Source organism: Genypterus blacodes, unplaced genomic scaffold (assembly GCF_046128005.1).
Source record: "Genypterus blacodes isolate CSIRO-AG114 ecotype Tasmania unplaced genomic scaffold, CSIRO-AGI_Gbla_v1 ptg000131l_1, whole genome shotgun sequence".
In the NCBI taxonomy this organism is placed as follows: Eukaryota; Metazoa; Chordata; class Actinopteri; order Ophidiiformes; family Ophidiidae; genus Genypterus; species Genypterus blacodes.
The window spans coordinates 1169493-1196543 of record NW_027466933.1 but is presented as its reverse complement, the minus strand read 5'-3'; the positions used below and the strand labels follow the sequence as shown (position 1 = coordinate 1196543).

The window sequence follows — 27051 nt, the reverse complement described above, 5'->3', positions numbered from 1 at the left end:
TAGCTTCACATTTTGGTCCAACGTCTAACTTTTTTCTACAATTTATCACTCGAGTGAAATGTTTGTATTTCAGTTGAAATGTTTTTTCAGAGAGTAGAGCTCAGTAGAGTTGTTGCTGATACACGTGCAAATGTATTCAACCTTGGCTACAGCTTGGGGGGCCAGATTTACTAAGTGAGACGCAGAGGCACCATCCAGGTACATTTCAACGCACTGCTGCTATTTAAGAGGCTACCTGCTGTCTCTGCTCTTCATCCAAGGGTTTGGGTCACGCAAAATTCAAAAGAGAATTAAATTTCATCAGAATCTCTCGCCTGACATCAGTTTACCTCATGATTCAATCTCTAATCACGTGTTTTAGATAAAAACCATTTAGTAAGTGAAGTAAAGTCCTCATTTCCAGTTGACTTGTTTCTTGCTGCTTTGCCTACAATCTAGGGCCGCGAGAGTTAACCCCCGGTGTGCCACGTTAGGAAATACGGACGGTCTTTCAGAGCCTCGCGTCAGGCTTAGTTAATCTGGCCCATAATGCCTTTTACTTCTAATACTTTGACAAGTAATACTCGAGAGCTTCATTGCTGACGAACACGACAGGATTTCCTTTCTCATAAAAACCCTCATCAGGTTGCTATGGCACTGGGAATAGGACGTGAGGATCTGTAGCAGTGTTTAGTCGATCACGTGTCATGATCATAAAGGTGCCATAGTGAATGTCAATTATGGAGTGAAATCTTTTGGACATACAACATTCATCTTTCTAACCTTTTTTCCCTCCTGAATTCATTAATACAATCATAAAAAAAATGTTTAATTGTCATCTACCGATTGCCTTTCTCCAAATTTTTAGATGACCCTGTAAGTGTGTACGAGCACAAACAATGTGAGTAAAAACACAAAGGAACAGAACGGACTGTGGTTTAGACACAGTCTATACTCTTAGCTGCCACAGTAATGCCCTTTGGCATTTTCCATCCAACAAGATTGAAACAATTTGAGCCAAACCCACCAGGCCTAAAAGTGCTTTAAGATTATCTTTGGATGTTTCCACAACACACCCAGCAAACCGTTTTCTACTTTCTTGATTCTTTATAAGGGCAAATATCGTCTGGCACATTTTGGAAACCCATTTCATGGAAGAGGAAATAAAAACATTTCTAACTTGATGGCCGATGCAATCCGGCGGTTTACATGACGCTTACGAAAGTGCTTATTAAATCTGACGTAAGACATTCTGAGCCACTCGACCCTCTGGACAACATCTAGCTGTATTGTTACATTCACAAAATAACGCTGTGCTCATTTGGACAGACGGCGTGTGTCGAGGCGGGCGGAGGCTTCCGTCCGTGTACTGAATCTAGCACTGAATGCTTATGTCAGCTGTCATATGCTAATGTAAGCCTTATGTAGATGGCCGGGGGTGCGGGACCCCTTAAGCTCCAGCCTCACATAGACGGCGACTCCAACCTCCTGCTGAGGGGCTCAGATGAGGGAGATGCGTATGGGGATGTTGGGGGACTCGGTCCTCTGAGGTGACTGGTGGCTCACTAGGTGCTCCACCACCGTGTGTTTGGACATGTGCTTCATAAGGTAGGTCTCCTGCAACAACAACAACAGGACACACAACACAGCTTCAACCAGGGAAGAGGCAGACAGGGCAAGAGGCGAGTGTTTATCATCATCGTCAGGTATGACATCATCAAGGAGTATGTTTACGTGCATGTTATCTAATCTTGTCAAGTTTATCAGAGCAGCTCAGTATGGAGTCTTATCTCTCAAAGGTCTAGCCAGAACACACACGGCAGCGTTTCATCACTGTGTTTGAAAAGGTGACAGAAGTGAAATCGACCCGTTTTCAGGCTAAACATGGCTTTATCGACCGTCTCAACAGTCCCGAGGCACACAGAGGGGAAAGACAGACGACAGAGACGGAGACTCACTGAGGTGTACGCCCGGCCACACATGCTACAGCAGTACGCTTTAGCATTTTTGATGGCGTGCGCCGACAAGTGGATCTGCAATGATGCTGAGTCTGAGTAGGCACGGTAGCAGTTTGGACATTTATACGGCTTGTCTTTATTGTGCTGCCTCTGGTGAGACTGTTCAAAGGGAGAAAGGGACAAAGAGAGAGAACGGCAAATTAACATCATTTAACGATTTGGAATCACATGTTTTCACAGACTGGCGAAGGAATATGGTGGGACGGTGCACTGACCTGGAGGTTAGAGAGCTGAGTAAAAGCCTTTTCACAGCCGGGGTGAGCACATTTATAAGGTCTATCGCCTGTATGGATTCTGTGGAGAAAGAGGAAGGTCAGAACGAGACGTTAGATTAGAGAAGAAAGGTAATTTTACATGAACAGAAGGACTGAACCCTGAGTCCAATGAAGCGGATGATGTAATGATAGCGGACGGAGCGTTCACACGACCTGGTGTGCTGCTGCAGGTGTGACAGCTGACGGAAAGAGTTCTCGCAGTAGGAGCAGTGGTAGGGTTTGATGCCCAGGTGGATGCGCAGGTGTTGGGACAGGTAGGAGGCGTTGGCGAACGTCTTGGAGCAGTGGGGACACTTGTGGGGCTTCGCCTCCGTGTGGGATTTGGAATGGATCTGCATCTCTGACTTGGTGAGGAAGGTGAGCGGGCACACTTTGCATCTGGACCACAGAACACAGGCAGGTGAGTCAGTCTGGTGTGGTGAGTGGCATATTTCATATTTCTTAATCTCATTTGAAAAAAACAAAGAAATGTGGGGGGATAATTTGATTTGACATTTCGGTTGCCGTGGTATTCCAGTGTGTTCACTTAAATGTCAGCCTGAAATTGTTAAGAGCCGGTCCCACCTGTAGGTTTTCCCTTCTTTGGGTGCGATGGTGACACAGCCCTGGTCAGCCAGGATGGGGTAGGGCACCACCAGCAGGGGGCCGGATGGGTTTTCAGCTTTGATCTTCTTCCGCCCCCGCGGCGCTTTGGGCGGAGGCCCCAGGAGTCCCGCCAGGCCCCCGGCCTTCATGTGGTCCATGCCGGGACCGCTCGCCAGCCCGGAGATGATATTCAGAGAGGGGGCTCCGCCCAGCCGGTTCAGACTGCTGGAGGTGGGAGTTGTGGGCGTTAGGGCCTCCGAGGTGCTGTGGTCGTTTCGGGATGAAGGTGCCAGACCTGCCACAGGGGCACAGGAAGTACATAAGGATACACAGCTACTACAGGACTACAGTACTATCGACACATGACCAAGGAGGCTTTGGATCTACGTCATCCTTCGTCATTTCCATATTATTGTGACCCTCATCACAGCCGGCTGACTGTAGTACCTGAGCGATGGTTGATTCGGCCGTGCTGCTCTGTGAGCTGTCTCATGTGCCAATCTTCCCACAATCCTTTGGACTTCACCAATGATTTGTCGTCCATGTTTCCATCTGAGGAGATATGAGGAGACGGCAGTTCAATGACTGAAGATTTAAAAAATCTGTGCTGTGTGTAAATAGTATTTTCATTACATATACACTTTTAAAAACTTATTTTGACGAGGCTGATGAAACATCCAGAGAGAATGTATTTGCTCAGATCATAAGCTAAATTTCCATTTCAATGCTTCTGTTGATCATTATGATTCAGGTCTTAGTCATCCAGAGTTTTATAACAGAGGTTCCAGTGACTCCCCTGTGGGGAGTCTGCATGTCAAAGTTTGCATAACTCATTAAAGTCGCCATAGAAATGTGCAGAGTCAGTGAGCACAAGAGGTCAAAGTGTACCTGGTCCAGCGCTGGAGGCCGGCCGGGCGTGCAGAGCGATGTCCGGCTGTCCGGAGCCCTGCTGCTGAGAATGGTGACCCGGCACCTGCTGCGGCTGGGGTTTCTGCACAGACATGCCGTGCTGCAAGCCCCCGTCCGGCGACGAGGAGGGCACCAGCAAGGGCTGCTGGGAGGGGGCGGAGGTAGGCTGAAGGTGCAGGGGTCTGATCTTTTCGGCCATCAGCTGCTCCTTGATCTTGTTGATGAGCACCAGGTTATCCAGCTGAAAGGGTTAATGGGTCATACTCAACTGAAAACAGCCACCATGTGTGAATTTCATTCACGACCCATAACTGCAGCCCAGAAGGAGCGAAAGACGGGGAATCAGCGTGAGATGAAACAGAATACAGATTGCTGCTAAATGGCTGAAATGACGTTCACATGTGGAAACAAACGGCAAGAGAGGAGGAAATCTCACAGAGCGTAAATGGAAAAGGACTTACCTGGCCCGGCATGGAGGGAGGCGGAGGCCAGAAATACGGATTGTTAAATCGAGGTTCCGCCATCCTGAAAGAGTGGAGATTCAAGGAGTTTATTGTTTGTCAGTGTTAAGTTCCAAACATCAACACTGGACATTGGTCATTCATCTAAAAGTTTCAGCCTTAAGTGTTCCTGATGCATGAACAATAAATGAGTTATAATCTTTTTACAGAAATCTATGATATTGATGACATTGCCAAAAAGTTCTATAGAAAGTGAATATTTTATTTGAGCTCCAGTCAGTGTTCAGTTCATTCACAGTTATTGTTAAAGACGATTTCAAGGCTTCTGTATATCAGTCTTGTACTTATACTTCTTAATGATGACCAAACATGAAGACAAGATGTTTGAACACACTCTGCAGGAAAGCAGAGACACTTTGAGTACTCAAAATATATTCTGAGGCAAAACAGAGAGAGCTTATATTGTGAATAATCACTTGTTTCATCCATGAATGTGACTTTACTGACATCAAAGTGCTTTTGTCTTTTATAGGCAAACGACAAGACTTAGAGCTGCTGGACCCATTTAGATTTTCCTCCAAAAGGACGTCAGTCAGGTTTAATATGAGCTTATTCACAGAAATACAACAAAGGCTTCACAAATTTAAATCTGGGGGGCTTTATTCATTTCTAAAGGCCTGATTTTATGTGACATTTAATACAATTCAGAGGCTGCCACCGTCGTGTTGTAGCCTTGATGTTGTTAATGATGATAATAACACTGTTGTGGTTATTTGGGGCAGTTTAAATATCTTTATAATGTCTGATAATGAGTGTGTCAGCTGTGAGTAAACACTGAAACACGCTGTAAATGTCACCTGGCGACGTTTTTACGACATTATTTCCAGATTTGCTCCTAAAAAGCAGCGAGTGTGTGTGTGTGTGTGTGTGTGAGCTTTAGCCGCTTAGCATGAACGTGAACATGTCGCCCCGGTGCTTCTCCTGTCTGCCGGTCAAACCTCCACATTACTACACTTCGCTCCTTTTCTTTTACACGCAAACACCACCGGGACCGAAGCAAACTTGTCCTTCTCTAGACTTCGGGGGGACATTAGCTCTTCCCCGGGAGCATCTGTGCGGCAGACCGTAGGGGAGGCTTCGGCGGCGCGGCCTCCCCCGCAAGTCCCAGACATTCTCAGACAGTTTGCTTAAAACATTTCCAGACAAAAGAGAAACAAAAATGGCAGCCTTATTTTTATAAGGCGGGACGCCATATTCTGCAGAGCCCCCCAAAATTTAGGAGCATCTCGCCGAGGAGCCGTGTGGGGCGAGGAAGCGTCCCTGCGCGGAGACAAAGGTGTGTTTATCATGTCAAAGGCATGAATGATTGTTTACGGCCAAATGCAGGTTTGAATAGCCCGGCCTCCCCAGCTCTGAAAAAACTGACACTTCCTACAACAACCATGCCTGCTGCGAAAATAGCTCCGAATGATGCAGCTCGACCCAAACACCGACTAAACAGCGGCGTTGACGCGTAAAGGTCAAAATCTACCCAGAGCGCAACGCCTTTATCACCGCCAAACGCAGCGACGGCTCGACCCAAAACGCACTTTGAGCTCCTTTTCGCCACATTCTGCAACTTTTTCCGCGGAATCGAGGGGAAGGCGGCTGCGTTTGTGCACAATGCAACAACGCATACCGGGGGGGGGGGATCGCGGCTCGGTTGAGGCGACGCACGGCAGCACAGACACACAAAGACATGCACAAATACCTGATGTCCCGGTCGCAGATATTGTCTTGCGAGTGCAGCTATAATATAAAAAGGTTGATGTTCTTTCTGCCTGCCTCCAGTCGGACCACCGCTTCCGGGTCGCTTTGTTCACTTCTGGGTGCCGCTGCGGGCTCAGAGCACCGACACACGCCGAGGAGACGCCGCTCCGGGGTTTGACATGGCCTCGTTTATTTGCCGTTTAAAGCGGCACAATGTGTCCCGAGTGCGAATAAGCGTCAGTCGGTGCGGTTTCCCCGCTCGGTGCAGCCCGCAGAGATCCCGAATGAGCCCGGTAGTGTGGCGCGTCTGGAGGAGCGAAAAATCCATGTGGATCCTGAAGGCTGCACGGGGTCTAACATGAAGACATGCCAGTGATGTTTGAAGGCAACAACGTTACAAATGTGAATTAATACACACGTGCACCCATGGGTGCTGCAGGTCATGGCCCCCATTAGCCTCTGACTCTGAGGGCTTTTATGTTTAACGATTTTTGTTTCACTGATTGAGAACGAACCCTCCCCCTTAAACTAATACAATTTTGGTATTTATTCAGATCTATTGTCACTAAGAATCTCTCAAACAAGTACAGTTATGATATTTAAGGCAGCCTGACGTCACATTACAGGGGTAAAGATGCTATCTGGGCATTTTGACAGATTTAAAGGATGTTTGCTTTGGCATTTGTTAAACATTTACTAAATGCTTGTAAAGTTTTTATTATGCAGTTTACAACAGCTTTTACTCACAGGTGTAGTCAGGCTGTTGGCTCACATCCCATTTTACCCCATGTGATGCTTTGTATTGCTCTGGAACAGAACTCTTAAAAAGATATTTAGGGATTTATGTAGATGAAATTAGTTTAATGGGGATTCTGTCTGCCAGTGACTTTATATTCTCCTGCTTTACAGTATTTATACTGAGAACAGACCCGGGTGTCATTTGGGTTGTAGCTCAGCAGCCTGCTGAATGGATTCAAAGTTTTTGTTCTGATGTTTTGTTTGTTTGTATTTTGCAGTTTAACACAGGGTTGAGCTCAAACCTAAATCCAGAAGCCTACTAGACTTGGTTCCCTGTAACTTCCCCTGTCATCACGGATTCCCCTCAAACTTTCGAAAGATGGATTATGAGTTTGAGATCCAATCAAAATCAAACAGATCATGTCAACAGTAAATCAAATCTTGAATCAAATCAAAGGAGATATTTTCCCTCATTCTCATCATCATCCTCCCCTCATATTATCAGTACACACAGTCTATGCAGAACTGGGGATTGCTGTGTGGCACAGTGGAGTTAAGCTGTTTGCTCTAAGTATAGGTCTGTGTTTCATATTCCCTTCCTGTATATTCACGGGTTGATGTGACGGTGCATCTCCTTCTCTTATCTTTTATTTCACCTTTTGCTCGTAAATGGACCGACACATGGACTTGTGTTTAGGTGGCGGATTTGCCCAGCATGCAGTATATCAGCGGCCTGCCCCTTTGACCTTGGACCTGATGTTAACGGTCACTCACCAAACATTCCCCTGTGTGTCACCGCTCTTTCTGGTCAATTTTCATAATCAGCGAGGTTCAGCGGAATTACAGGAAACAACCTGCAGAGGAACTCCTCAGTTGACGTACGCTCGATTACCACCAATCAACAGCGTCGCTGTGCGTGTGTGTTTCCTGTCTGTGTGTGTGTTTCACAAGCAGTGAACTGACACACATACACGCTCTGGCTTCTTTTAAGCACGTCAGTCACTCTCTTTGACTGATAGCCTGACTTGAGAATGACTGGAACTGTAGTGAGATCTCACAGGGTAACTGCTAATAACCGCTTCAGTTTAGACTCTTTAACTTTGTTCTTCAAATGATACAAGCCAATAGTCATCTCCAGGGAGCCGATTAGTAACTTGAAGGCAGCCGTCTTCCAAAATGGGCTTTGCTTTGGTGAGTATATCCAATTCAGGGGTTTATGATTTGGATCGACACCATGTTTGATTTACCCAGGATGCATTGCTACATTTACCTTTGTCATCAGAATTAGAATGATTGTTACGCATCTTCGTAGGAAATGCTGTCATTGTTTGATAACACCATGTCAGTTCATTACATGTATGTAGAGAAGATGGGGGAAGGAGATGATTTTCAATAGTTGTTAACTTGTCATGTATACAGTTAACAATCTACATATTAAGTGTTTTTCCCCCAGTTTGAGACGTGTGAGTGAAAGCGCAGCAGGAATAATTTAACTTGTTATCCTTACAAATCATATCACATCACCATTGAGGATTTATTTTGAGAGCAGACTGAGTGAGCCAGAGGTGTATTGGGAAGCCAGGGAATCCCTCAGATGCCTCCTAAAGGTCACGGTCTGACCTTATTTTGTGTTGCTTCTCCATTTGTGTTTCTCTTCTATTCACCGTTGGGTGATATGGCATTTACACGTTCTACCTGTGAATCCCCTACTGCATCTCGGTTAGACCTGACAGGGATGTCTGTTTTCACTCAGTGTGCATGATGGTAGAATGGTGGTTTGCATTCAGGTTCCACCTCAGCTGTCCTCATCAACCAGATGCCTGGTCTCTCATGTCTCTCAGGTGTGTCCACTGATGCTCACCTTCCTTTCCATTGGACTGAGCGTCATGGAGGTGCAGCACAACATCAGCCTGTGTTCGGCGGTGTGTCCAGCAGGTGGGTGTGTCCAGCAGGTCGGCCACAACAGAAGCGGCCCTGTGTTGTGGATGATCCTGAGCTGACATCTCTCCTCACTCTGCTCTTCTTCAGGCTCTTTTATCAAATCATACTGTGATGGTTCTCCTGGCTCTTATATCTGTGAGAGTTGCCGTGAAGGTAGCACGTACTCAGACGGGAACAATCTAAGAGAATGTCGACGCTGCACCCCATGTGATGGCAAACGTAAGTTTCTTGTTCAGCTGTCTTTAATTCAATAGGGTGGTACAATAGAGATGTATGTTGTGGAGTATTGGCCAAAGTTTAGGAGGAAAATGTAACTTGAATATCAAAAAAATACATTGGGGGAGAATTTGAGTGTTCCAATTCTGGAATGTTCCCTGAAATTTGCGAGAATCCATTTTCTATTTCTTTTGTTTTGAGAATTTCAAGTTTAATGTAGTGGAAACATGTCAAACCAAATCTGTCCTTGTCTTTATAATTGTGATTGTTCCTGTGAGTGAAAGGAAACGCTGCTGAATCTGTTCTTTTTCTCTAGATCATCAGGAAGTAGAACAGGCCTGCTCCTCTAACAGGGACACAAAATGTACCTGCAAGAAAGGTTTCTACAATTCAGAGACCCTTCACCCCCAACAGCTGGACTGCAAGAGATGCGACCCCTGTGATGGCTGTAAGTGGATCAGATGGAGGCACAGCTTCTGTATTTGTTCCTGCTTAAATTTACAACAATCCCATCTTAAAGCTCAAGTTAAGGCCATGTTGTTGTCTTTCGGATTTGTCAGAAGCAATCTCATCTTTTGTTTTCCAGATAGAACGAATAACATGAAGATCTGCCAGCCGTGCCAAAGGTGTGAGATCTTTACGACACACAAAACACAGCCATGCTTTGATTCGCTGTTAATATAAAGGAGAATTCAGATGATTTGCTCTTCCCAATTGCAGACAAATGGAAACATACTGTACTGTGAGCCAGGACTTCCTGCCATTTGGCTGAAAAATTCCAAATTCTTTTTCATGTGTGTTTGACATTCGTTTTCTGTGTTTTCATGGAGCTCCCAGAAACCACCTCACCTGAGGAGTGTGGAAGCTTTTACAGTGTTGTGTATTTGAATGCACAAACAACTTTGTCGTCTGATTCCATTCCTTTTTTTCCATGTTGGTTACTATTGTTTCCCCAGTAAGGAGAACAGTACAACAAAGCCGTCCACCACAATGACAGCTACACCTACGACCACGACAACGATAACTACAGGGGCAATCCCAAATCCTGTCATCAGTCCATCAGCCAACAGTCAGTTCCTCACATGTATCCCATGTATTTATTTAATGTATTTTGGCCATTTTACTTTGAAATTCCAACACTTCATAACCTTTTCTAGATTTTTTTCTCTTTTCTCTTTTTTGCAGAATTCTTGTAGACGATCCCTAACATTATTTCTGATGCGATAAATTCTAGAATTTGAAGATTTATTCCCAGAGCTTCTTCCTACACTTATTAGTATGACATCATTCCCGGATATCTTTAATTTCCTCTTTTAATCTTCCTCTCGTTTTCATCACCACTGCTGCATTTCGTCAATTCTCTTCCTTAGACTATAGAAACCAGATCAAAGTCTTAAGGTTTGTGTTTGGATCTGTGTCTCTGCAGCAGTGACCCCCGGGCCTGTACTGACCCTCCTGGCGGTGGTGGTGACCGGTCTGGTGCTGTTGGTCATTCTGGTGGTCTTTACCAGACAGCCACAATGTTGTCCCAGCTGCATCACCAACAGTTTCACGGGTTAGTATGAAGCCTCAATGTGTCTCATTTCAAAGTATGAGCTGTTTATCATGACGTCAGATATTTTGAATAAGAGCATCGTGTAGAGTCTGTGGTTGCAGATACATACATGATTGCTGAGACATACATTTGCATAGAAACCATCAGAGCCACAGAGACACACATATGATACTTCTGCTTTTGAGGTTTACTTCAATGTTAAGTGTTTGTTCAGCAGTGTGACCCATTTGGCAGACACATTTTTTTGTACAGAGTTTTAACTTAGTGTGCTTCTTCACAGTTTAACCACTGTGAGCAGGAAACTTTGTGATCATATCTGTTTGCTCTTCCTGACAGAAGAATACACTGATCAGCTCGGCAGCCCGCCCACACAGGTTTGTGCTCAGTTTCAAGTAGTTTGATCTCTGCTGATGTAAAGATAACAGAAACATTGTTTTAGAACACAAAATAATAAAGCAAAGGTCAGCAGCAGAGAAGGTGAATTGTAAATATAATTTAAATGTAGGAAAGGTTTTACATAAATCCTAGGAAAGTCCAGTGCTTTAGATTTGTCCGTAACATAACTTACATTCACTCCTCTATCCCCTTTCTCTCCTTTTTTTTTTTTAGACACTAAACATCTGTGAAGAAACACAAACACAAACTCTTTGCTGCAGTCCGGCCACAACTGGACATCCAAACCACATCACTCCTCTGCTGCTGGATGTGGAAAAGAAAGGTACGGTTCAGTGTGACGTCATTATTTTGTTCTTCTTGTATCTTCTATCCTAAAAAATGAGAAAATATTGCTGAACTTTTTCAACATAGCCATAAATTGATGAGTTTGTCCAAATAATTTTATCTTATTTTATTTTATTTTATTTTATTTTATTACAATGTTTAATTTGCCACATGAATGCCAAACTCAATGCAAATTGAGCGTGTAGAGGCTGGAGGGTGAAGTGTTGCACTATCGCTTATCGTAAATCAGCCATGTCTCTCAGTGTGGAGGTGTAAACTGGAACGCAGGACGCCTTTACTGTTTCACTTCTGTCACCGCGTCGACCTAATGGGAAATGGCAGATCTGATAGTGGCTGCTGCTGCTGCTTTGCATCTTTCCTGTGCCTTTTATTTACACGCCCTTTAAGATGATCTACATCTACTCACTCAGAATGGCCTGACGAGGCTCATCACAGCCCAGGAAACCTTTCAAATTCCCTTCTAACATGGTTGGGCCGCCCTTGAGTGAAAATTCAACTGTGTTTCCTGGCATTTGTTTGCGTGGTGTCTTGTTGTTTGTGGCTAAGATAAAAAAAAAACCCTTGTGGTTACGCCTCTATGGGAGATGTGATGTAGGTCTGCGCCTGCCGGGATTCCTGTTAGCTGTAGCAGGGAAATTACATCGGCCACCTGCTTCCAAATCGACCGCAGCGACCCCAGTTTGTTTTGGACTCATCTTCAAGCCCGGTGTGTGTTTTAAAGTCATCAAACCCTCCCCTACAGGAGGGCTGCAGGCGTCTTAAAAGTTTACAATTCAATTCCTTCAAGTGTACCAAGTGTACCAAACTGATACTGCAGTGTTCTTGGAAGTTTCAGCCCACATACTGTTTGTTTTTACCCACAGGGAGTGATTCTTAGAAACGCAGATAGTAGCGGTTCCTGCTCTGCGCAAGCAGGATCCAGGGCTGTGGTCACATGAGCTCTGCTTGACTTGGACTCTCACTGACTTCTCTCAAGCCTTTTAAGTCTGGACTTCCCCAAACCATGAGATGTAACATTTCAAAACTATAACTTATCCACAATATGCATAAACTGATAGATTTGATTAGGGAGCAGTTCCACTTGTGCAGGACTTCACTTGTTTCTTGCCTGGGAGTATTTTGGAGTAGTTCCACTTGTGATGTGTTCACTTATTTAGAGGAGAGGTGAGTAGAGTTTAGCGTGTCTGATCGTGTGCTGCTGCTCATCAACAGGTTCCTCCAGTAAATACAGCAGAAATGTCATTCTTCTTTGTTTCTCTTAATGTGTTTCTTTCCTCCCAGCAGCCAGTGAAGAGGAGCATTCAGACCAGTGGCCCGCCATCGTCCTCTACGCCATCATAAAGGAAGTGCCCCTGCGGCGGTGGAAGGAGTTCTTGCGGCTGCTGTCGGTGGCGGACCAAGACCTGGAGCGTGTGGAGCTGGAGGCCTGCCCGAGCCTGGGCCTCATGGAGAAGCAGTACCTGATGCTGAGGCTGTGGAGCCAGCGGCCCTCTGCCTCGCTGGACGACGTCTACTTGGCCTTGCACTACATGGACCTGACCGGCTGTGCCCAGCTGCTGCAGGAGAGGCTGGGGAAGCTGCAGTAGATGCCGACGGACACAAGGGGGTCACAGCCTGCAGAGGAGATGAGGGAGAAAGAGCAGAAATCACAAGTTCTCAGGGTAGAAACCACTGAACTGTGGCCACTAAGTGGAACCACAGAAACCTTCACTGGGAACAGACTGGTGGTTATATTGCTAATGTGATGTCACCAATCACACATGCAGTAATAAACGTATTAGACCCACAATGCAACAGGTCCAAACCTACACAAGGTCTCTGGGGAACAACCTCCCCTAACAAACGTGACATGTAAGGATGAACTCACAGTAACAGGCAGAGGACAACGATTGCAATAGAAAATAGGAAACGGTGGCAGACGCATAAAACGCTGAACCAAGAAGAGTTCACAGTGATGTAAATCCCCCAAAAAGATGCAAAAACAAGTCAGAAGCTTGTGGCATGCCATTGTCAAAGGTCAGTGAGGCGTCTGTGGTCTATGGTTGCTAAGGAGATGCTTGTGGTGCTCAAAGGTTGATTTTGAGGTGTCTGGTGTGGACCTTTAGAGGAGTGGAGCATGGAGGGGTGAATGTGTGTCTGAAGTGGTTTCTTCCAGAAAGTCCCTTCCCCTATCAGCACAGTGCAGAGATGCCAGTGTGTCTCTATGTGATTGTTTACAGTGTGTGTTTAAATTATAAGCAGCAGAGTGGGGCAGGTCCTCTAAAAGAATCTCCTTCCATTTCTGTGAATGTAACCCAGGCCGGTGTGGCCTATTTCCTGTCTCTGGAAGCTGGTGCTGACGAGACTACAACGTGATTTCATGTTTGTGTATGCACTTGTAGTGTATCTATGTGAGAGGCGTTTGATCGTCTCACCTTGTCTTACACTTTTGTCACAGAAGTAGGACGTTGCGGTCACTGAATCAACTCACAGAGGAAGAAATCTGGAATCCCCACGGTGCATCACACTTTCACTTTCCACTAAACCCGTGGGGCTAAGGTGAACAGGTTGGCTCTGGTGCTCTTTGTTGTGGTGCAGGAGGATCTCAAGGTTTTTTGTTTGTAGATTTAATGACTTACTTTGTAAATAATGCTTTACATAATAATGTAGTTCTTTATTTGCCTTTGGGTTTGTACGCTCTGGTTTTTGAGTGACAGGCCCTTGTTGTTATTAAGTTAAAGTTCTAATGCTCATATCAGTACGGTACTTGAATAAAACTGCTATTAGCCGCCAGGTGTCAGTGTTGGCCGTGTGTGTGTGTGTGTGTGTGTGTGTGTGTGTGTGTGTGTGTGTGCGCTTCAGCAGCTGCCCTCATGCTGCTCATGGCGCCTCTGAGCTCAGGCTGCTCTCTTTCTTTACATGGATTAAACTCAACTCATGAATTGCAAATTGTGCTCCGGCCTAAAGAACAGATGTCCTACATTGTCCCTGTCCACCTGCTGGGACTGAGACTGGAGACAGCAGAGGACACGTGACACAGAGACAGACTGGGTAGACAAACACAACAACAAAACAAATACTGTATGTGACACAGATATCAACAAAACATTAAAGTATTGCCAGATTGGCTGCAAATACACAGTTGACGAATAATTTAACAAATCACAGTTTCTCACTGGTCATCTATTCTTGCTTTTGGTTTCCTATTTGAGGGGTTTAATTACGTCTTGATGATGAAGATAGAATGAAGTCACAGTGTGGAACAACAAGTGACTTGGCTATTACTTTCAAAACTTTAGTAAAGTTATTTTCTAAAATATACTTTTCAGACTTAAGTAAATTAACACCAGCAGCTAAATGACTTTTATTCGAGTATTTTCTCTAATGGGCGATTTTTACTTGCAACAAAGTTAAATCTCTCCTCTCCACAACACCGTTAAAATGTTTCACCCCGCTGACTTCTTCCTCTTCAACCCTTTGAGTGTTTGGATTAAACTGGATGTTTCTGTGTAAAGTTGCGTGTTGTCGCACTGAGACTGCGCCCCTCGGTGCGCGTTTACTGGTTACCACTGGCAACCGGACCCGAGCTCAGGGACAACAGGTCCCAGCCCCGGACCCGTCCCGAACCCGACAGCTGCGACACCCGGACCCGGACCTGGAGGACTTCGCCCTGATGTGAAAGACTTCCTGGCTCTTTTAGAGATGAGTCCTGAGAAAAGTTGACGCTTTGTTGTCGCAGGGGGACTCTTGTTGTCCTGGAGCTCTCAGCTATTGAATTACCACAGATGGGGCTCAGGTTTGGAGTGTCAGAAAGTCCAGCGGCACAGAATCAACCGAGGCCGCGTCCCGCTTCAGCTGGAGTCTGTCCCGAGCTTTTCACACTTTAAGAGTCGCGGATTCGTCTCACTTTTGTCCCGTTTTTTGTTCCTCCGGCTGCTGGCAACAAAAGCCGCAGGTAGGTCACACGCTTCACTCCGCTCACGCTGGGGGGCGCTGTAAGCCCCTCTGAGGGAAATGTTTAAAATGATGCATAAACAGTATCTGTTTCTCATTGTGACAGAACCTTCTTGTCTTTTACCCTCTGGGGTCTCTTTTTTACACAGTTTTGATTTGAACACTCATACAAAAGCAGTTTAAATCTCAAAGTGAGACTCAACACTTTTTAACAAAAGACTACTTGACGGTGGTATTAAGTGACACACTGTCCCAGAAAATAGATGACAAAGATGCCAATTCCACATCCACCGTTTTGGATTGTTTCCTATCAGGGCTTTTACCTTTTCAAGTGTACACATGAGGAAGCAACACTTATTTACAACTTGCAGCTTTCAAACAATGATCCTGCTCACACCTCAGCCGTCGCTGTGGCTACTAATCCATGATTCTGGCTTTGAAGGAGTCCAGCAGCGAGTGTTCTCACCTGATTTGGCCCCTCAGAAGTTCACCTCATGCCTCAGATGATGACGTGTTGAAATCCCTGTGGCATTACGGGGAAAGTGTGTGGAGTTAAAGGGAGATTAGGCTACAAAAAAAAAAACTCAATAACAGCAACACTCAGATCTTTCTGGGCTCAGAACTTATCATTCAGACATTGTTCAAGAAAAACAAACTTTTCTTCTGATGTAGTTTCCTGTTTCTTTGACCACCAGCTAAGAGAGGAGGAGGAGGAGGAGCTCTGCAGCCTGACCATGACCGCCATCGTTCCACCCGGAGCTGCTGTTTCCAAGCTGTGCGAGAACGGAGATAAGCTCCTCGAAGCCGGAGACCTGGAGAGGGCCACGTCCCTCTACATGTCCGCCTTCAGGACCCACGCCGCCTCCACTGTGTCCCACATGCGAGGCCTGGAGAGGAGCAGCCTGGCCGGGGTGATCTCCACATTGGAGACGTGGCTGGGCGGTCACGGGGAGAAGCAGGCTGCTGAAGGCCTGAATAAAGGTCTGGCTGCTGTGTTTCTCTCCACGCTCTGCCCCAATAACATGTCTGCCACCATCTTTAAAATGGAGTCCCTTCTTCAGAGCGGCGGCCATGGCTGCGAGGAGATCTTTGCTCGCTGCTCGGCTCTGCTGGAGGCGAGGCGAACCCCTCATCTGGAGGGTTCTGCTCGTGTGATGTTGGAGCTCACGCGCGCTCTGGCGTGTTTGTTCTCTCATCCGCACAGCAACAAGGGACCGAAGCTTTACCTCAAAGCTTACCAGAACAACAAATGTCAAACTGTCTCACTGGTCAAGAGCAGACAAGCTCAGCACCTTCCCAAAATTGTGAGAGCCTTTACAGAGCAGATCCTGCACATGCACCCGTCTCTAATGTCAGAGGGTGAGAGTGCAGAGATGAAGGGGAATGAGGTCGACGCTGAGGCTTCTTCTAGAATGCTTGACTTCTTGTTGGCTGTCTCACCAGCTGATCGGGACGTGCAGGAACTTCAAGCGTCACATTTGTTTGTGACAGGCAGGTTTGTGGACAGTGCAGAGGCGTACTCTGGCCTCCTGCAGCAGCAGACAGACAGCAGCACAGAGGCGTCAGGCCAGGAGACGCCTGAGACCACAGCCAGGCTCTTAACCAGCAGAGCAGCTGCTTACTTCTCAGTGGGTGGACGAGCTGCAGAGGCGTGCAGGGATCTGGGGGAGGCTTTTGAGATTCACCCCGCCACGGCCCGAATTTATTTCCAGAAGCTCCTCACGGATCACGACACAGGCGTGTCTGCCCGCAGCCATCTCCGTCAGCAGGCAGAGCGGGGGCTGTGCGGCTACAGAGAGAAGGTCCTGATGCGTTCAGACCTTCGCTCCACTGAAGGAGTGGAACTCATGGATCCAGTGATCACTCAGTTCCGAACTCTGTGCCATCTGGAGCCTGATGGAGGCGGCAGAGAGCTGCGGGTTCGGCTGGCTGACTGTCTGCTCCTCCGAGGGGAACACAGAGAGGCTCTCTCCATCTGCAGCCAGCTAGCTGCTGCACCAGGACAGCAGAGCTACCAGAACACCGTGCAGGTACTCAGAGGATATGCACGCCTTCTCTCTGACGACCACAAGGGGGCGTTACAAGACTTTCAAGCCGTGATAGAACACAGCGCCCCCCATCCTTCCTCCTGTGTGAGGGCCCTCTGTGGCAGGGGCCTCCTGCGCATGGTGAGCTACTCACACTACCTGACCGCTCTGGACTACATGACGGCCAGCAGGCTGCACCCTCAGGACACGGCGCTCACCGTCCGCTGCCTGGTGCCGTGGAACTACAGAGGGCTGCTGTCTACGGTTTTACTGGAGCAGGGACGAGTCATGCTGGAGGGGACGGGACAGGACGGGTCCAGCTCCGGTCCCAGTGAGGACCCCCAGCAGCTCCAGCAGGGGAATCAGCGGCAGGCCCAGGCCAAGAGAGAGCGAGTCGGGTATGATGGACGCAAAAGGTGATTAAGTGGTTACAGTTCAACTCAGTTTATAGATTACTGACCCCTCTATTTGCCCTAGGACTCCTTCTGGTGTCCAATCTCTGGCCCTGCTGCTGATGGAGCTCCAGCCCAGCGCCGACGGGCCGCAAATCCTTGCAGCCGACGCCTTGTATCAGCTCGGCAGGGTGGAGGAGGCGTACCGGCTGCTGCTCGCCGTGGGACCCAACACTCCCAGGGCCCCCATCCTGGCTCGCCTGGCCCTGCTGCAGCTGCACAGGGGCTTCCTGTACGACGCCAACCAGGTAGGGGCCGCATAGAGAGGGTAACAGGCCCCAAACTGGAGGCTTTCAAGGAAGATCCAGAGGGGGTTTGGTTATTAATCTATGTGAAGACTTGACAAGTTCATGTTTTAGGATCTCGTGAAGGTTGGCAGCTGGTCAGATGTGTGGAAGTGGATCCAGAGAGTCAGTCATTTCCATGGTAACGCCATTTAGAACAAGTATTCATCCACTCAGAGGTGTTTGCCTTGTTTAACATGGTGCAGTGTGTCGGCTTGTATAACCTGAGCTTGATTAAAGCAGACAGGGAAGCTCAGACATGATAACGAGGTTGGCTGTGAAGAAGGTCGGCACCATTACGGCCCCCCAGACACTGATTCAGACGGCCTGCATCCAACAACCAAACAGCCACAGGGAACATTTACACTCCATTTTCTAAGCAGATCTCTTTATGTGCATGAAGCGAGCAAATAAATAAGAGTTTATAAGGGAGGAGAAACAAATCCACACAAATACAACAACACTGTGATTAACAGCTCAGGTCCTTTACTATAGTGGAGCTACTTTGAGCTATAAAAGCTTTAATCTTTGTGTTAATACTATATGAGAAGAAATATAAACACTTATATCAACTATCATATAAACAATACAGTAACAGGACAGCTCTTGTATATCTACACTGTAAATCTGTCCACTCTCCTCTGTCTCAGTTGCTGAAGAAGCTGATCCAGTGTGGCGACACCAGCTGCTTGCGCCCCCTGCTGGCGGTGGCTCATCAGCGGGACCGCTCGCTGCTGCGTGGACACTGCCACTCGGCGGCAAAGCGCATCCTGGACGCCGCGAGAGAGGAGAGCAGCGTCAGAGAGGCGGTGGCGTACCTCTCCATCGCCATCATGGCCTCAGGTGATTACGTCCTAACTGATACTGATTCTTATGGACCTGATCAGTTTAAAGGATCAGTTTTAGGATAAGAGTGTGTTGGTCTTCTCTCTCAGGTGGGGAGGCAGCAGACTCCTTGTTGGAGCGAGCCGGCTGCTACGCCTCGCTAGGACAACGAAAAACAGCCATCTATGATTTCAGCGCCATTCTGAAGGAGCAGCCGAACCACGTCCAGGCTCTGTGCGGGAGAGGCTTCACCTATCTCACACTGAACCAGCAAAAGGTACTTTGAAACTCCAAACAGGTGGAGATGTGGAGCAGAAGTATTTACGCCACAAATTCAACCGCACACACCCTCCACTCAAACCTGTAGCATTCAGGTTGATGTGTGTTTCACCTCCTCACAGGAATGCACTCACGACATCCTGGCAGCTCTCCACATCGACACAGACAAAGTCACCAAAGACATCCTGTCACTCAAGGACAAGGCACGGAAACTGGTGTGTGATTGGCTGCATCAGCACTGCCGCTCCAGTCTGTCCGAGGCGCTGGGCGGTAATTCTGTCCCTTGTCACCAAGAGCGGCTCAGAGACGCTTCTACGATCGCCTCAGCTCTGATGAGGACGGACTGCAGAGAGCCCAGATGGCACCTCCTCTACGTTGACACACTCCTCGCCAAAGGTGAAGGTTGCCAAATGTTGCTGGTTTGATTTCGCTGAATGAACCGGAAATCCTTCATTGATCCTTCCCCCTGCCGTTCTGGTCCGTGTGCTCCAGGTGACGTGAAGGCAGCGGGGGCCCATCTGTGCCAGGTGTTTGGTCAGGAGCCCAGAGATGCGGCGGCTCAGGCCCGTGTGGGGCTGGTGGAGGCCTGGCAGCAGAAGCACCACGGCGCGGCTCGCAGACTCAGCAAAGTGGCCGAGAAGGATCCACCCAGCCTGGACTTCCTGCTCACCCTGATGCCTTTCAATCTGAGAAAGCGCACGGCACAGGTGAGCCCGGGGACCCTGGGGTCAAGGGTCAGGATTAGGAAAGAGCGGAGGGAGAATTATATTTGATTTCACTCTATTCACACTATTTATTCCAACCTTTCACAACAGAACCTGTAGTTTATAATACTGAGTCTTGTATTCATGTTTATTGGCTCTCTGACACTGACTGATTACATAATATCAACTCATTGGAGATAACCTCACCAAGAAATCAAAGAGACACAGTTTCCATGAGGAATTTGTGATTAAATTCCGATCATTTGAGTGTAAATGAATCTTGTTATCTTATATGTGCTGAGTCATCTTTCAGCTGCGCTCCTCTGTGAGGCTCCAGATCCTCTAATGGAATCTTTCATAGCTCTTCTCTTGTAATTTTCTCATATCTTTTCTGCTCTCTTCCCATTTGTCCTCTGTTATTGTGTCAGCTACAATAATAATTTCAGTAAAACATATTAGAAATAACAACAAATCGACACCCCATCAATACCTGTTATTTGTGTCTTACATCACTGCAGACTGACAAACTGCAGCTGTTCTCTCCTCTTAAATGAGCCAACAGCATCAGGAAACACAAGCACACTGTATGATTCAGGGTTATAGAAGACAACACAAACGATAACTCACCACATCACTAATGTGTTTTAATTAATTGGGTGTTAATTGCTTTGCATCCATCTTGCCTCAGGCAGCAGCGCAGGAGGCCAGTGCCGTGTCCTCGGGGGGCCACTGGGATCAGGCTCTGTGCCTTCTGACTGTGGCAGTAAAAGCGGCGGGCACGCACAAACTCCAGTACCTCCGTCAGAGGGCCGCCTGCCTCGCTCAGCTGGGCCTGCACCAGAGGGCCGCGGCAGATCTGGACAGAGTTATCCAGAAGCACGGGGGTTCGGACTCCAGCGGCCCCGATGACCCTCAGGTCTGGGCTGAGGATTTGTGTCGCCGAGGCCGCAGCCTGGTGCTCTGTTCCAGGGAGGGAGCAGCTCTGGAGGACTTCACCCAGGCCTTGAGGCTCCACAGAGACCACGCCCTCCAGTGTATGGAGGCCGGTCTGGGGAGGCTGCGCCTGGCTGACTGCTTCCTGCGGGGAGCGCTGCAGCACTACGGGGAGCAGCAACTCAGTAAAGCCTGGACACTGATCGAGTGCGGCTTAGTGGTGGATTGTGAGAACACAGAGCTCCGCAGACTCAGGGCAAAGGTCAAACGAGAAGAGGCCAGCCCGTGCAACGTCAACTGACATCAGGAGAGCTCAGCATGCCTCAGATGTCATGTAAAGAGGAAGAGTTTCATATGTTCTTTGAAGAGGAGGCAGCTCTCATTATGCAGGTTTATATTATGTCTTCCAGATTCTAATGAAGTTTTTGCGATTAACACTATTGTTTGTATTCATCAGTGTAATCAAAACACAACAAAATACTGACAACAAAAAGTATCAAGAATAGAGGGATTCAATTTTATTAAATGTATTATTATAATTGTATTATTGCTCATTCATCAGCAGTGCATTCAAAGCCTGAAGAAGTCATGATGGGAATGGAGACAATTCATTTAGAAAACATGAAATTAAACAGCGTAGTTTAATCCAGAATACTCCACATATTTTAGAAAGTGCCCAGTGTGCAGGTTTTGTTGTGTTTGGAGTGGGAGAGGCACACTTCATTCATCACACAGCACTAACATGTCACTCCAGTAAGCATAGATACAAGAAAACATCAATAAATATTAGAATTTAGACCACTTGATTGTCAGGAAATAATATCTTTGTATCTACAGCTGTTTTCTTCTCAGAGCACCAGGATTACAATTTCACAACTACATTCAAATATAGCATTACATTCAATCTATATTATGTGTTATTTGTTTGGAAAAGATCAAGTACGCTGGTTTTACGCGTTCACTGTGATGTATTGTGGTTCCATGTTACGGAAGTAGGATTTCTCCCAGTCACTCATGAGGTCAAAGTGCAGTGGGCGGTCACAGAAGGTGCAGGAAGCCGCCATTGGGTTGTTCAGCTTCAGCCCCGCCTCCCGCCACACCTCCACCAGCTTATCTGTAAATGAAACACACACACACACACAAACACACACACACAGTCAATTTACCACTGATATATGGTCATTTTTACCGCATTGCAGTATATTGTATAGAGGCCGGTCCATGCCAGGAGACGTACAGTAAATGCTGACTAAGCAAACATGGTTCATTCATACTCCTCCTCAATGTCCACACCTAAATGGATTGGATGTGTACAAGAACAACAGTTTGGCCGTGTTTCTGCGGAGAAGACGCCCACTCACCCACAAAGTACTCCATCATGGCCGGGTCGTGATGAGGAGAGGGGGCCAGACGCAGCAGCTCCCCGCCCCGAGCCACCGTGGGGTAGTTGATGGCCTGGACGTAGATGTTGTGTCTCTCCAGCAGGATGTCACTCACTTTGGTGTTGAGCTCAGCGTTCCCCACCTACAAAATGAAAGTGATGTGAGGCCTATAGTATTATGACAGCATGATTCTTTTATTTGTGTGTGTGACGATTTCAGGAGGTTTTAATCCCATAATGCAGTATTAGTATCAGTGTTACTTCACACTGCTTCATACCCATATAGGGATGATGTGGCTGGGGCAGTTGACCACAGGCAGGCCCTTGTCCATGAGCAGCTGCCTCATGTGTTTGACGTTCCTCTGGTGGGCTCTGCGGAGCCCCTGGCCCTCGTGGCTCATCAGGACCCTGACGGACTCCAGGGCTCCAGCCAGGACCATGGGGGGCAGAGCCGTGGTGAAGATGAAGCCTGCCGCGAAGGAGCGCACCGTGTCCACCAGGGCGGCGCTGCTGGCAATGTAGCCTCCCACACAGCCGAAAGCCTTACCTGCAGGAATACCAGAGGTCAGAGGGCGTGAGAGGTGAAGATGAGGGCAAGGGTTTATTGATCATATGGCAACGCTGATGTATGAGCCACAACTACAAAACCTTTGAGTCTTAGAAATTTCAGATTGCCTTTTCTCATTAAGGTTTAAAAAAATTGATCATTGAAAAATATTGATTGCTCATATTATTGTAGAAAATCTTTAGCATGAAAATTTTAAAAACAACAAACATTTACATTCTTAATATATATTGAATAAAGATTCTTTTTATAATGGGAAAAAAAATAAACATTTTCAGGAAAGAAATATTATAGCAATATAGGAAAATAATATACAATTCTACAAAAATGTTGATTCCACAAAACCCTCCCATACTTGAGTGTTGTGATCAAATAATGGATCGAGTGTGAAAGAAGTGAGTGAGTCTCTCAGTGGACATTGTGGACATTGGACCACATGCAGGCTGTGCTGCTTGGTGGTGGTTTTTATCACAGTGAGCAGAGTGGGAGTGAAAGCGCTGCACAGCTGATAATGCCCTCATTTAGCCATCATCAGGGCAGCATCACGCCTGCTGTCTTATATCTGCTCATTTTGCAACATGACAGTGTCAGTTAGGGCTAATGGGACTTATGCCAAGAAGACGCCCAATTAATCTACGACAGTTTGACGTCTGCATGTATTCATTCCTGCCCTGCTGTGGGCGGCTGATGTAACAGAGGCCTTTCTGAGGATTTCATCATCATGACAGAAACAGACATGAAACCAGTCAGGATGATTGCTGGAGCGTCTTCCCCTCACCTAAGGTCCCAGAGACGATGTCCAGCTTGTGCATGATGTTGTCCCTCTCCCCCACTCCTGCTCCGTGCGCTCCGTACAGGCCCACGGCGTGGACTTCATCCACAAAGGTCAGAGCTCCGTATCGGTGAGCCACATCGCACAACTCCTCCAGAGGACAGATGCCACCTGCAAGCCGCGGGGAAGAACAATGAAGAAGATGTGATGAGATGAGATGTGTGCAGCAGGTGGACAGCAGAGAGAAATGACGTAAACGTGGAGAGATCGTCATTTAAATGCTCCTGAATCTAAACACAGGATGGCAAAAACAGTTGTTACATTTATTCATTTTGCAGATGGTTGCATTTCAGTTGCATCCTCTCTATAAGTCCTTGGGGATTTGCGGCTCTCATATCCACCTCAAGCTTCCTTCTTATCTCTATTTCTGGAACATTTATCGATTGTAATAAATTATGCAGTGGTATATAAACATTATGTGAACAAAAAGGCAAAATGTTTCCCTCAACACATTGGCTACTGATTTAAACTGGCTCTTCTTTCTATCTACAAATCCTGCATGGTCACGCTGAATAAAGCTCAGGGTTTCTTTGTACTCACCATCCATTGAGTGCACCGTCTCAAACGCCACAATTTTGGGCATCTTAGGGTCTGAGCGCTTCAGCATCTCCTCCAGGTGTCGGCTGTCATTGTGGCGAAAGATGAAGCGCTTGGCTTTGCTGTTGCTGATGCCCTGAATCATTGATGCATGGTTCCCCGCATCAGAATAGATCTCGCAGCCTGTTACGCCACAGTAAACACATCACAAAACCACTGGAGATGACTTCCCCTTAAACTGTGTCAACACTCAAGCTACCGAGATCTAACAGACAAACACACTGAACCATGTCAGCTGATTCTTGGTCTGTGACCTTAAACTTAGGGGTCAAGGTCGGTATTTACCTGGCAGCATCTTAGCTAGAGTGAACAGCGTGGAATCATTTGCCACAAAGCAAGAGGAGAAGACCAGAGCGGCGTCTTTCTGGTGAAGCCCAGCCAGCTCCTTCTCCAGGTTCACATGGAAGTTACTGGTGCCTGAGATGTTCCTGGTTCCTCCGGCTCCTGCCCCGTGCCGCTCCACAGCATCTCTGACCACATCCAGTAGGAAAAAGATCAAATACATGAATTTATGCCCCATATGTTGCCAAAATCATGTTTAACTGCTTCTAGTTTCCAGTTTCAGGCTGGATGGAGATCTGGGTTTAGTTCTTGCTGTCTCACCTGATGGCACCGAGGACCTGTGGGTGCCGACTCATGCCCAGGTAGTCGTTGCTGCACCACACAGACACCTGGGAGCCCTCGCGCCCGGACAAAGAGTAATCCTCGGCAAAGGGGAAGACCTCAGCGCTCCTGTTCACCGTCTTGAAAATGCGGTAGGTGTGGTCCCTCTTCTTCTCGGTGATCTTCTGGCTGAAGAAGCCGTCGTAGTCGTAGCTGAGCCCGACTTCAAACATGGAGATGTGGAGATGGTTTAGTTCAGTTACTTTGACTAAAGACTTTGTTTGATAGTTTGCAGGTAAAGCAAACAGGTAATAGTTTCTAATCCAGCTTACTCATGTTGTCTTTGAGGAGGTGGGTGATGGTGTCGCCTTCAGGTGCTGTTGGGAATATTGATGCCTTTAATCCCTTCAACATAGACTTCATCCCTGTGAAAGCAGAGAGAAGGCCCAAGAATGAGACACACTGCATGACTTTGCTGGATTTATGACTTTGATGTTTGTCTTTTAATCGCCTTATGATAAGCGTGTTTGATACCTAATTTGGGCCCTGCTTCCACATCCTCCTGTACCTCCGGGCTGGCTCGGACCACCCCGATCTGGGAGATGACAAACGGACAGGTCTTGGATACGGACGCAGCCACCTGTGCAGCTGCTTGAGCAAAACGCCTCCTCTGCACCACAACAGGCTGGACGTCCTTCAGTTGGGTTTCGGCGACATCCAGCTTGATCTGCATGGAGGTTGGGCCGCTCACACTGATCTGCCGCACGATGATGGGGCATCGGTTTGCCAGACACATCAAGGCAGACCCTGTTCTTCTCAAAGCTGGTTTAGGGGCAGACTTCAGAAACGGGCAGTGGTGGATGAAGGCAGCCATGGTAACCCAGCTGTCTGAATGAATGAGAAGGGGAGATCACTTTGTTTAAAGCTAAAAGACAAGAGAGTTCTGCATGATGTATGTGCCCACTTTGGTGTTAAAGGGGATTTGTGGCTGTAGAGGCTGCAAAGTCAGGGGATATGACCTTTATGACATCACAAGGGTTACTTCCTTTCGTTCTAATGATGCAAGTTCCAAAAATAAAGCCATAAAACACCATCAAGAACATATAAGCTTGTTCCTAACATGTGAAGTCGGGCAACCAAAGTTCAACACTGAGCCGACCAGGATGTGAGAGCCGTGGACGCTGAATAATTTGTTTCCAGTGATAGCGCTCTAGGTGAGAGATGTTGGGGAGGGGCTATTAATGTATGAGCAGGGGAGCGAGGGCCTCAGGGAGCGGCAGGTCTGCTGCGGCTTATCTTCACTCTGCAGCCGGCCCGACACACGTCATTGGCTGAGGCTGATTACTGCAGCGGCTATCAAATAATCCTCTATAAAACACAACGGGGCTGCATTTACCTCAGCTCATTACTAACATCACTTCTCTCCTCTAAAGCATTAAAAGTTTCCCACTGTAGCAGTTAGATAAATGTTGAATGATGGTTAGGATTGTACGCTGGCGTTACACCGCTCGTCAAATGAACTCAAAAGGAAGAATGTAATGTTGATTTTCTATGTTGATTTTATGGGCAGTGATATAGAGTGTGTGTTTACTTTACATTCAGAAGGCCCTGATGCATCATTTTCACCCTGACTGTGGTTAAGAGATAAGACACTTCTTGGTATTTGTGGCTTGTGGCTTCCATCTTATCTTTAAGTTCACGATGCCATTACTAGGTCAAACATTTAGTTCACTTTGGTAGTGTTTTCATTTGTGTTGTTAAAGAAAAATCAGCTATAGGTTGGAATTTATTCATATAGAAAAATGTTATACACTCAGTTTCATAGCATATATAAGTATAAACACAAGTATACCATATAAGATCTAATAAGTATGACAATTATGAAAGTAATGTAGGGATACAGACATATAGCTATACATCTATATATGCAGTAAAAACATGCACATATATATATATATTCACAACATATATTTTAGAGAAAGTATATAAAATCATATAGTAATTAATATAAATCATCATTCAATCAATCATTTTAATAGTAATAGAAGAGTTGCTGATGTTTCCTTGTTAGTACTACTGCTGTTAATACATAATACTATTTATCATACAACAACAAAAACAACAACAACAACAATGCCAAGAAAAGGAATAAGAAAAGGAATAAGAATAAGAATAAGAATGAGAATGAGAATGAGAATGAGAATAAGAATAAGAATAAGAATAAGAATAAGAATAAGAATAAGAATGAGAATGAGAATAAGTATAAGACTCTTACCTGTTGTCCTGCACTGAGGACGAACTTCAAAACAGCAAACAGACTGGAGGTCAGGTCGTGTCAGCAGATATTGGGCAGATTCAGAGGAGTATTATGCAATGGAGCCCAGGCCCACCCTCAGGGGTGACATGGGGGCCTCAGTGGAGTGGGAGGTGCAAAGATGCTGACTGATGCTCAGTGACATCATCCCCTGT

General features: G+C 46.7%; 4 protein-coding genes across 5 annotated transcripts; 2 read left to right on the top strand and 2 right to left on the bottom strand.

Moving 5' to 3' along the window:
* Positions 1-97: 97 nt before the first annotated feature.
* znf362b (zinc finger protein 362b) lies at positions 98-6328 on the bottom strand. Its single transcript, XM_076163450.1, has 9 exons — positions 5978-6328; positions 4228-4291; positions 3746-4007; positions 3305-3409; positions 2837-3152; positions 2426-2650; positions 2213-2291; positions 1938-2096; positions 98-1596 (listed from the first exon to the last, which is right to left on the bottom strand). The coding sequence occupies exons 2-9, from the start codon at positions 4288-4290 to the stop codon at positions 1480-1482; spliced, it is 1326 nt and encodes a 441-aa protein (XP_076019565.1). The 5' UTR covers position 4291; positions 5978-6328; the 3' UTR covers positions 98-1479.
* A 1349-nt stretch (positions 6329-7677) lies between these two features.
* On the top strand, positions 7678-14263 carry LOC143010876 (tumor necrosis factor receptor superfamily member 1A). Of its 2 annotated transcripts, none has more exons than XM_076163451.1 (10): positions 7678-7905; positions 8556-8649; positions 8743-8874; positions 9188-9319; positions 9458-9497; positions 9828-9940; positions 10298-10426; positions 10763-10800; positions 11036-11144; positions 12449-14263. In XM_076163451.1, exons 1-10 carry the CDS (start codon positions 7891-7893, stop codon positions 12751-12753), a joined length of 1107 nt encoding a protein of 368 aa, XP_076019566.1. In that variant the 5' UTR covers positions 7678-7890; the 3' UTR covers positions 12754-14263. The 2 variants fall into 2 exon arrangements, with proteins under 2 accessions (XP_076019566.1, XP_076019567.1); XM_076163452.1 differs by having other exon boundaries at positions 12452-14262.
* Positions 14264-15834: 1571 nt separating this feature from the next.
* Positions 15835-21002, top strand: ttc34 (tetratricopeptide repeat domain 34). Its single transcript, XM_076163372.1, has 7 exons — positions 15835-17525; positions 17605-17827; positions 18514-18706; positions 18799-18965; positions 19090-19363; positions 19460-19674; positions 20360-21002. Exons 1-7 carry the CDS (start codon positions 15835-15837, stop codon positions 20903-20905), a joined length of 3309 nt encoding a protein of 1102 aa, XP_076019487.1. The 3' UTR covers positions 20906-21002.
* A 96-nt stretch (positions 21003-21098) lies between these two features.
* alas2 (aminolevulinate, delta-, synthase 2) lies at positions 21099-27000 on the bottom strand. Its single transcript, XM_076163349.1, has 10 exons — positions 26858-27000; positions 25117-25470; positions 24915-25007; positions 24583-24805; positions 24265-24449; positions 23923-24102; positions 23329-23493; positions 22264-22532; positions 21966-22128; positions 21099-21718 (listed from the first exon to the last, which is right to left on the bottom strand). The coding sequence occupies exons 2-10, from the start codon at positions 25454-25456 to the stop codon at positions 21555-21557; spliced, it is 1782 nt and encodes a 593-aa protein (XP_076019464.1). The 5' UTR covers positions 25457-25470; positions 26858-27000; the 3' UTR covers positions 21099-21554.
* Between the last annotated feature and the right edge of the window lie 51 nt (positions 27001-27051).

What these genes read in the sequence shown, in the direction of transcription:
- znf362b (XM_076163450.1), bottom strand. Translation starts at nt 4,290, where the DNA reads ATGGCGGAACCTCGATTTAACAATCCGTATTTCTGGCCTCCGCCTCCC. An exon ending in AAAGAAGGGAAAACCTACAG is followed by an intron (nt 2,651 to 2,836) that starts GTGGGACCGGCT and finishes TCTGTGGTCCAG; the next exon opens with ATGCAAAGTGTGCCCGCTCA. An exon ending in CACCTGCAGCAGCACACCAG is followed by an intron (nt 2,292 to 2,425) that starts GTCGTGTGAACG and finishes CTTTCTCCACAG; the next exon opens with AATCCATACAGGCGATAGAC.
- LOC143010876 (XM_076163451.1), top strand. An exon ending in CATCAGTCCATCAGCCAACA is followed by an intron (nt 9,941 to 10,297) that starts GTCAGTTCCTCA and finishes GTGTCTCTGCAG; the next exon opens with CAGTGACCCCCGGGCCTGTA. An exon ending in TCGGCAGCCCGCCCACACAG is followed by an intron (nt 10,801 to 11,035) that starts GTTTGTGCTCAG and finishes TTTTTTTTTTAG; the next exon opens with ACACTAAACATCTGTGAAGA.
- ttc34 (XM_076163372.1), top strand. Translation starts at nt 15,835, where the DNA reads ATGACCGCCATCGTTCCACCCGGAGCTGCTGTTTCCAAGCTGTGCGAG. An exon ending in GCCAAGAGAGAGCGAGTCGG is followed by an intron (nt 17,526 to 17,604) that starts GTATGATGGACG and finishes TATTTGCCCTAG; the next exon opens with GACTCCTTCTGGTGTCCAAT. An exon ending in CATCGCCATCATGGCCTCAG is followed by an intron (nt 18,707 to 18,798) that starts GTGATTACGTCC and finishes CTTCTCTCTCAG; the next exon opens with GTGGGGAGGCAGCAGACTCC.
- alas2 (XM_076163349.1), bottom strand. Translation starts at nt 25,456, where the DNA reads ATGGCTGCCTTCATCCACCACTGCCCGTTTCTGAAGTCTGCCCCTAAA. An exon ending in GCCACATCATCCCTATATGG is followed by an intron (nt 22,129 to 22,263) that starts GTATGAAGCAGT and finishes TTCATTTTGTAG; the next exon opens with GTGGGGAACGCTGAGCTCAA. An exon ending in CATGATGGAGTACTTTGTGG is followed by an intron (nt 21,719 to 21,965) that starts GTGAGTGGGCGT and finishes TTTCATTTACAG; the next exon opens with ATAAGCTGGTGGAGGTGTGG.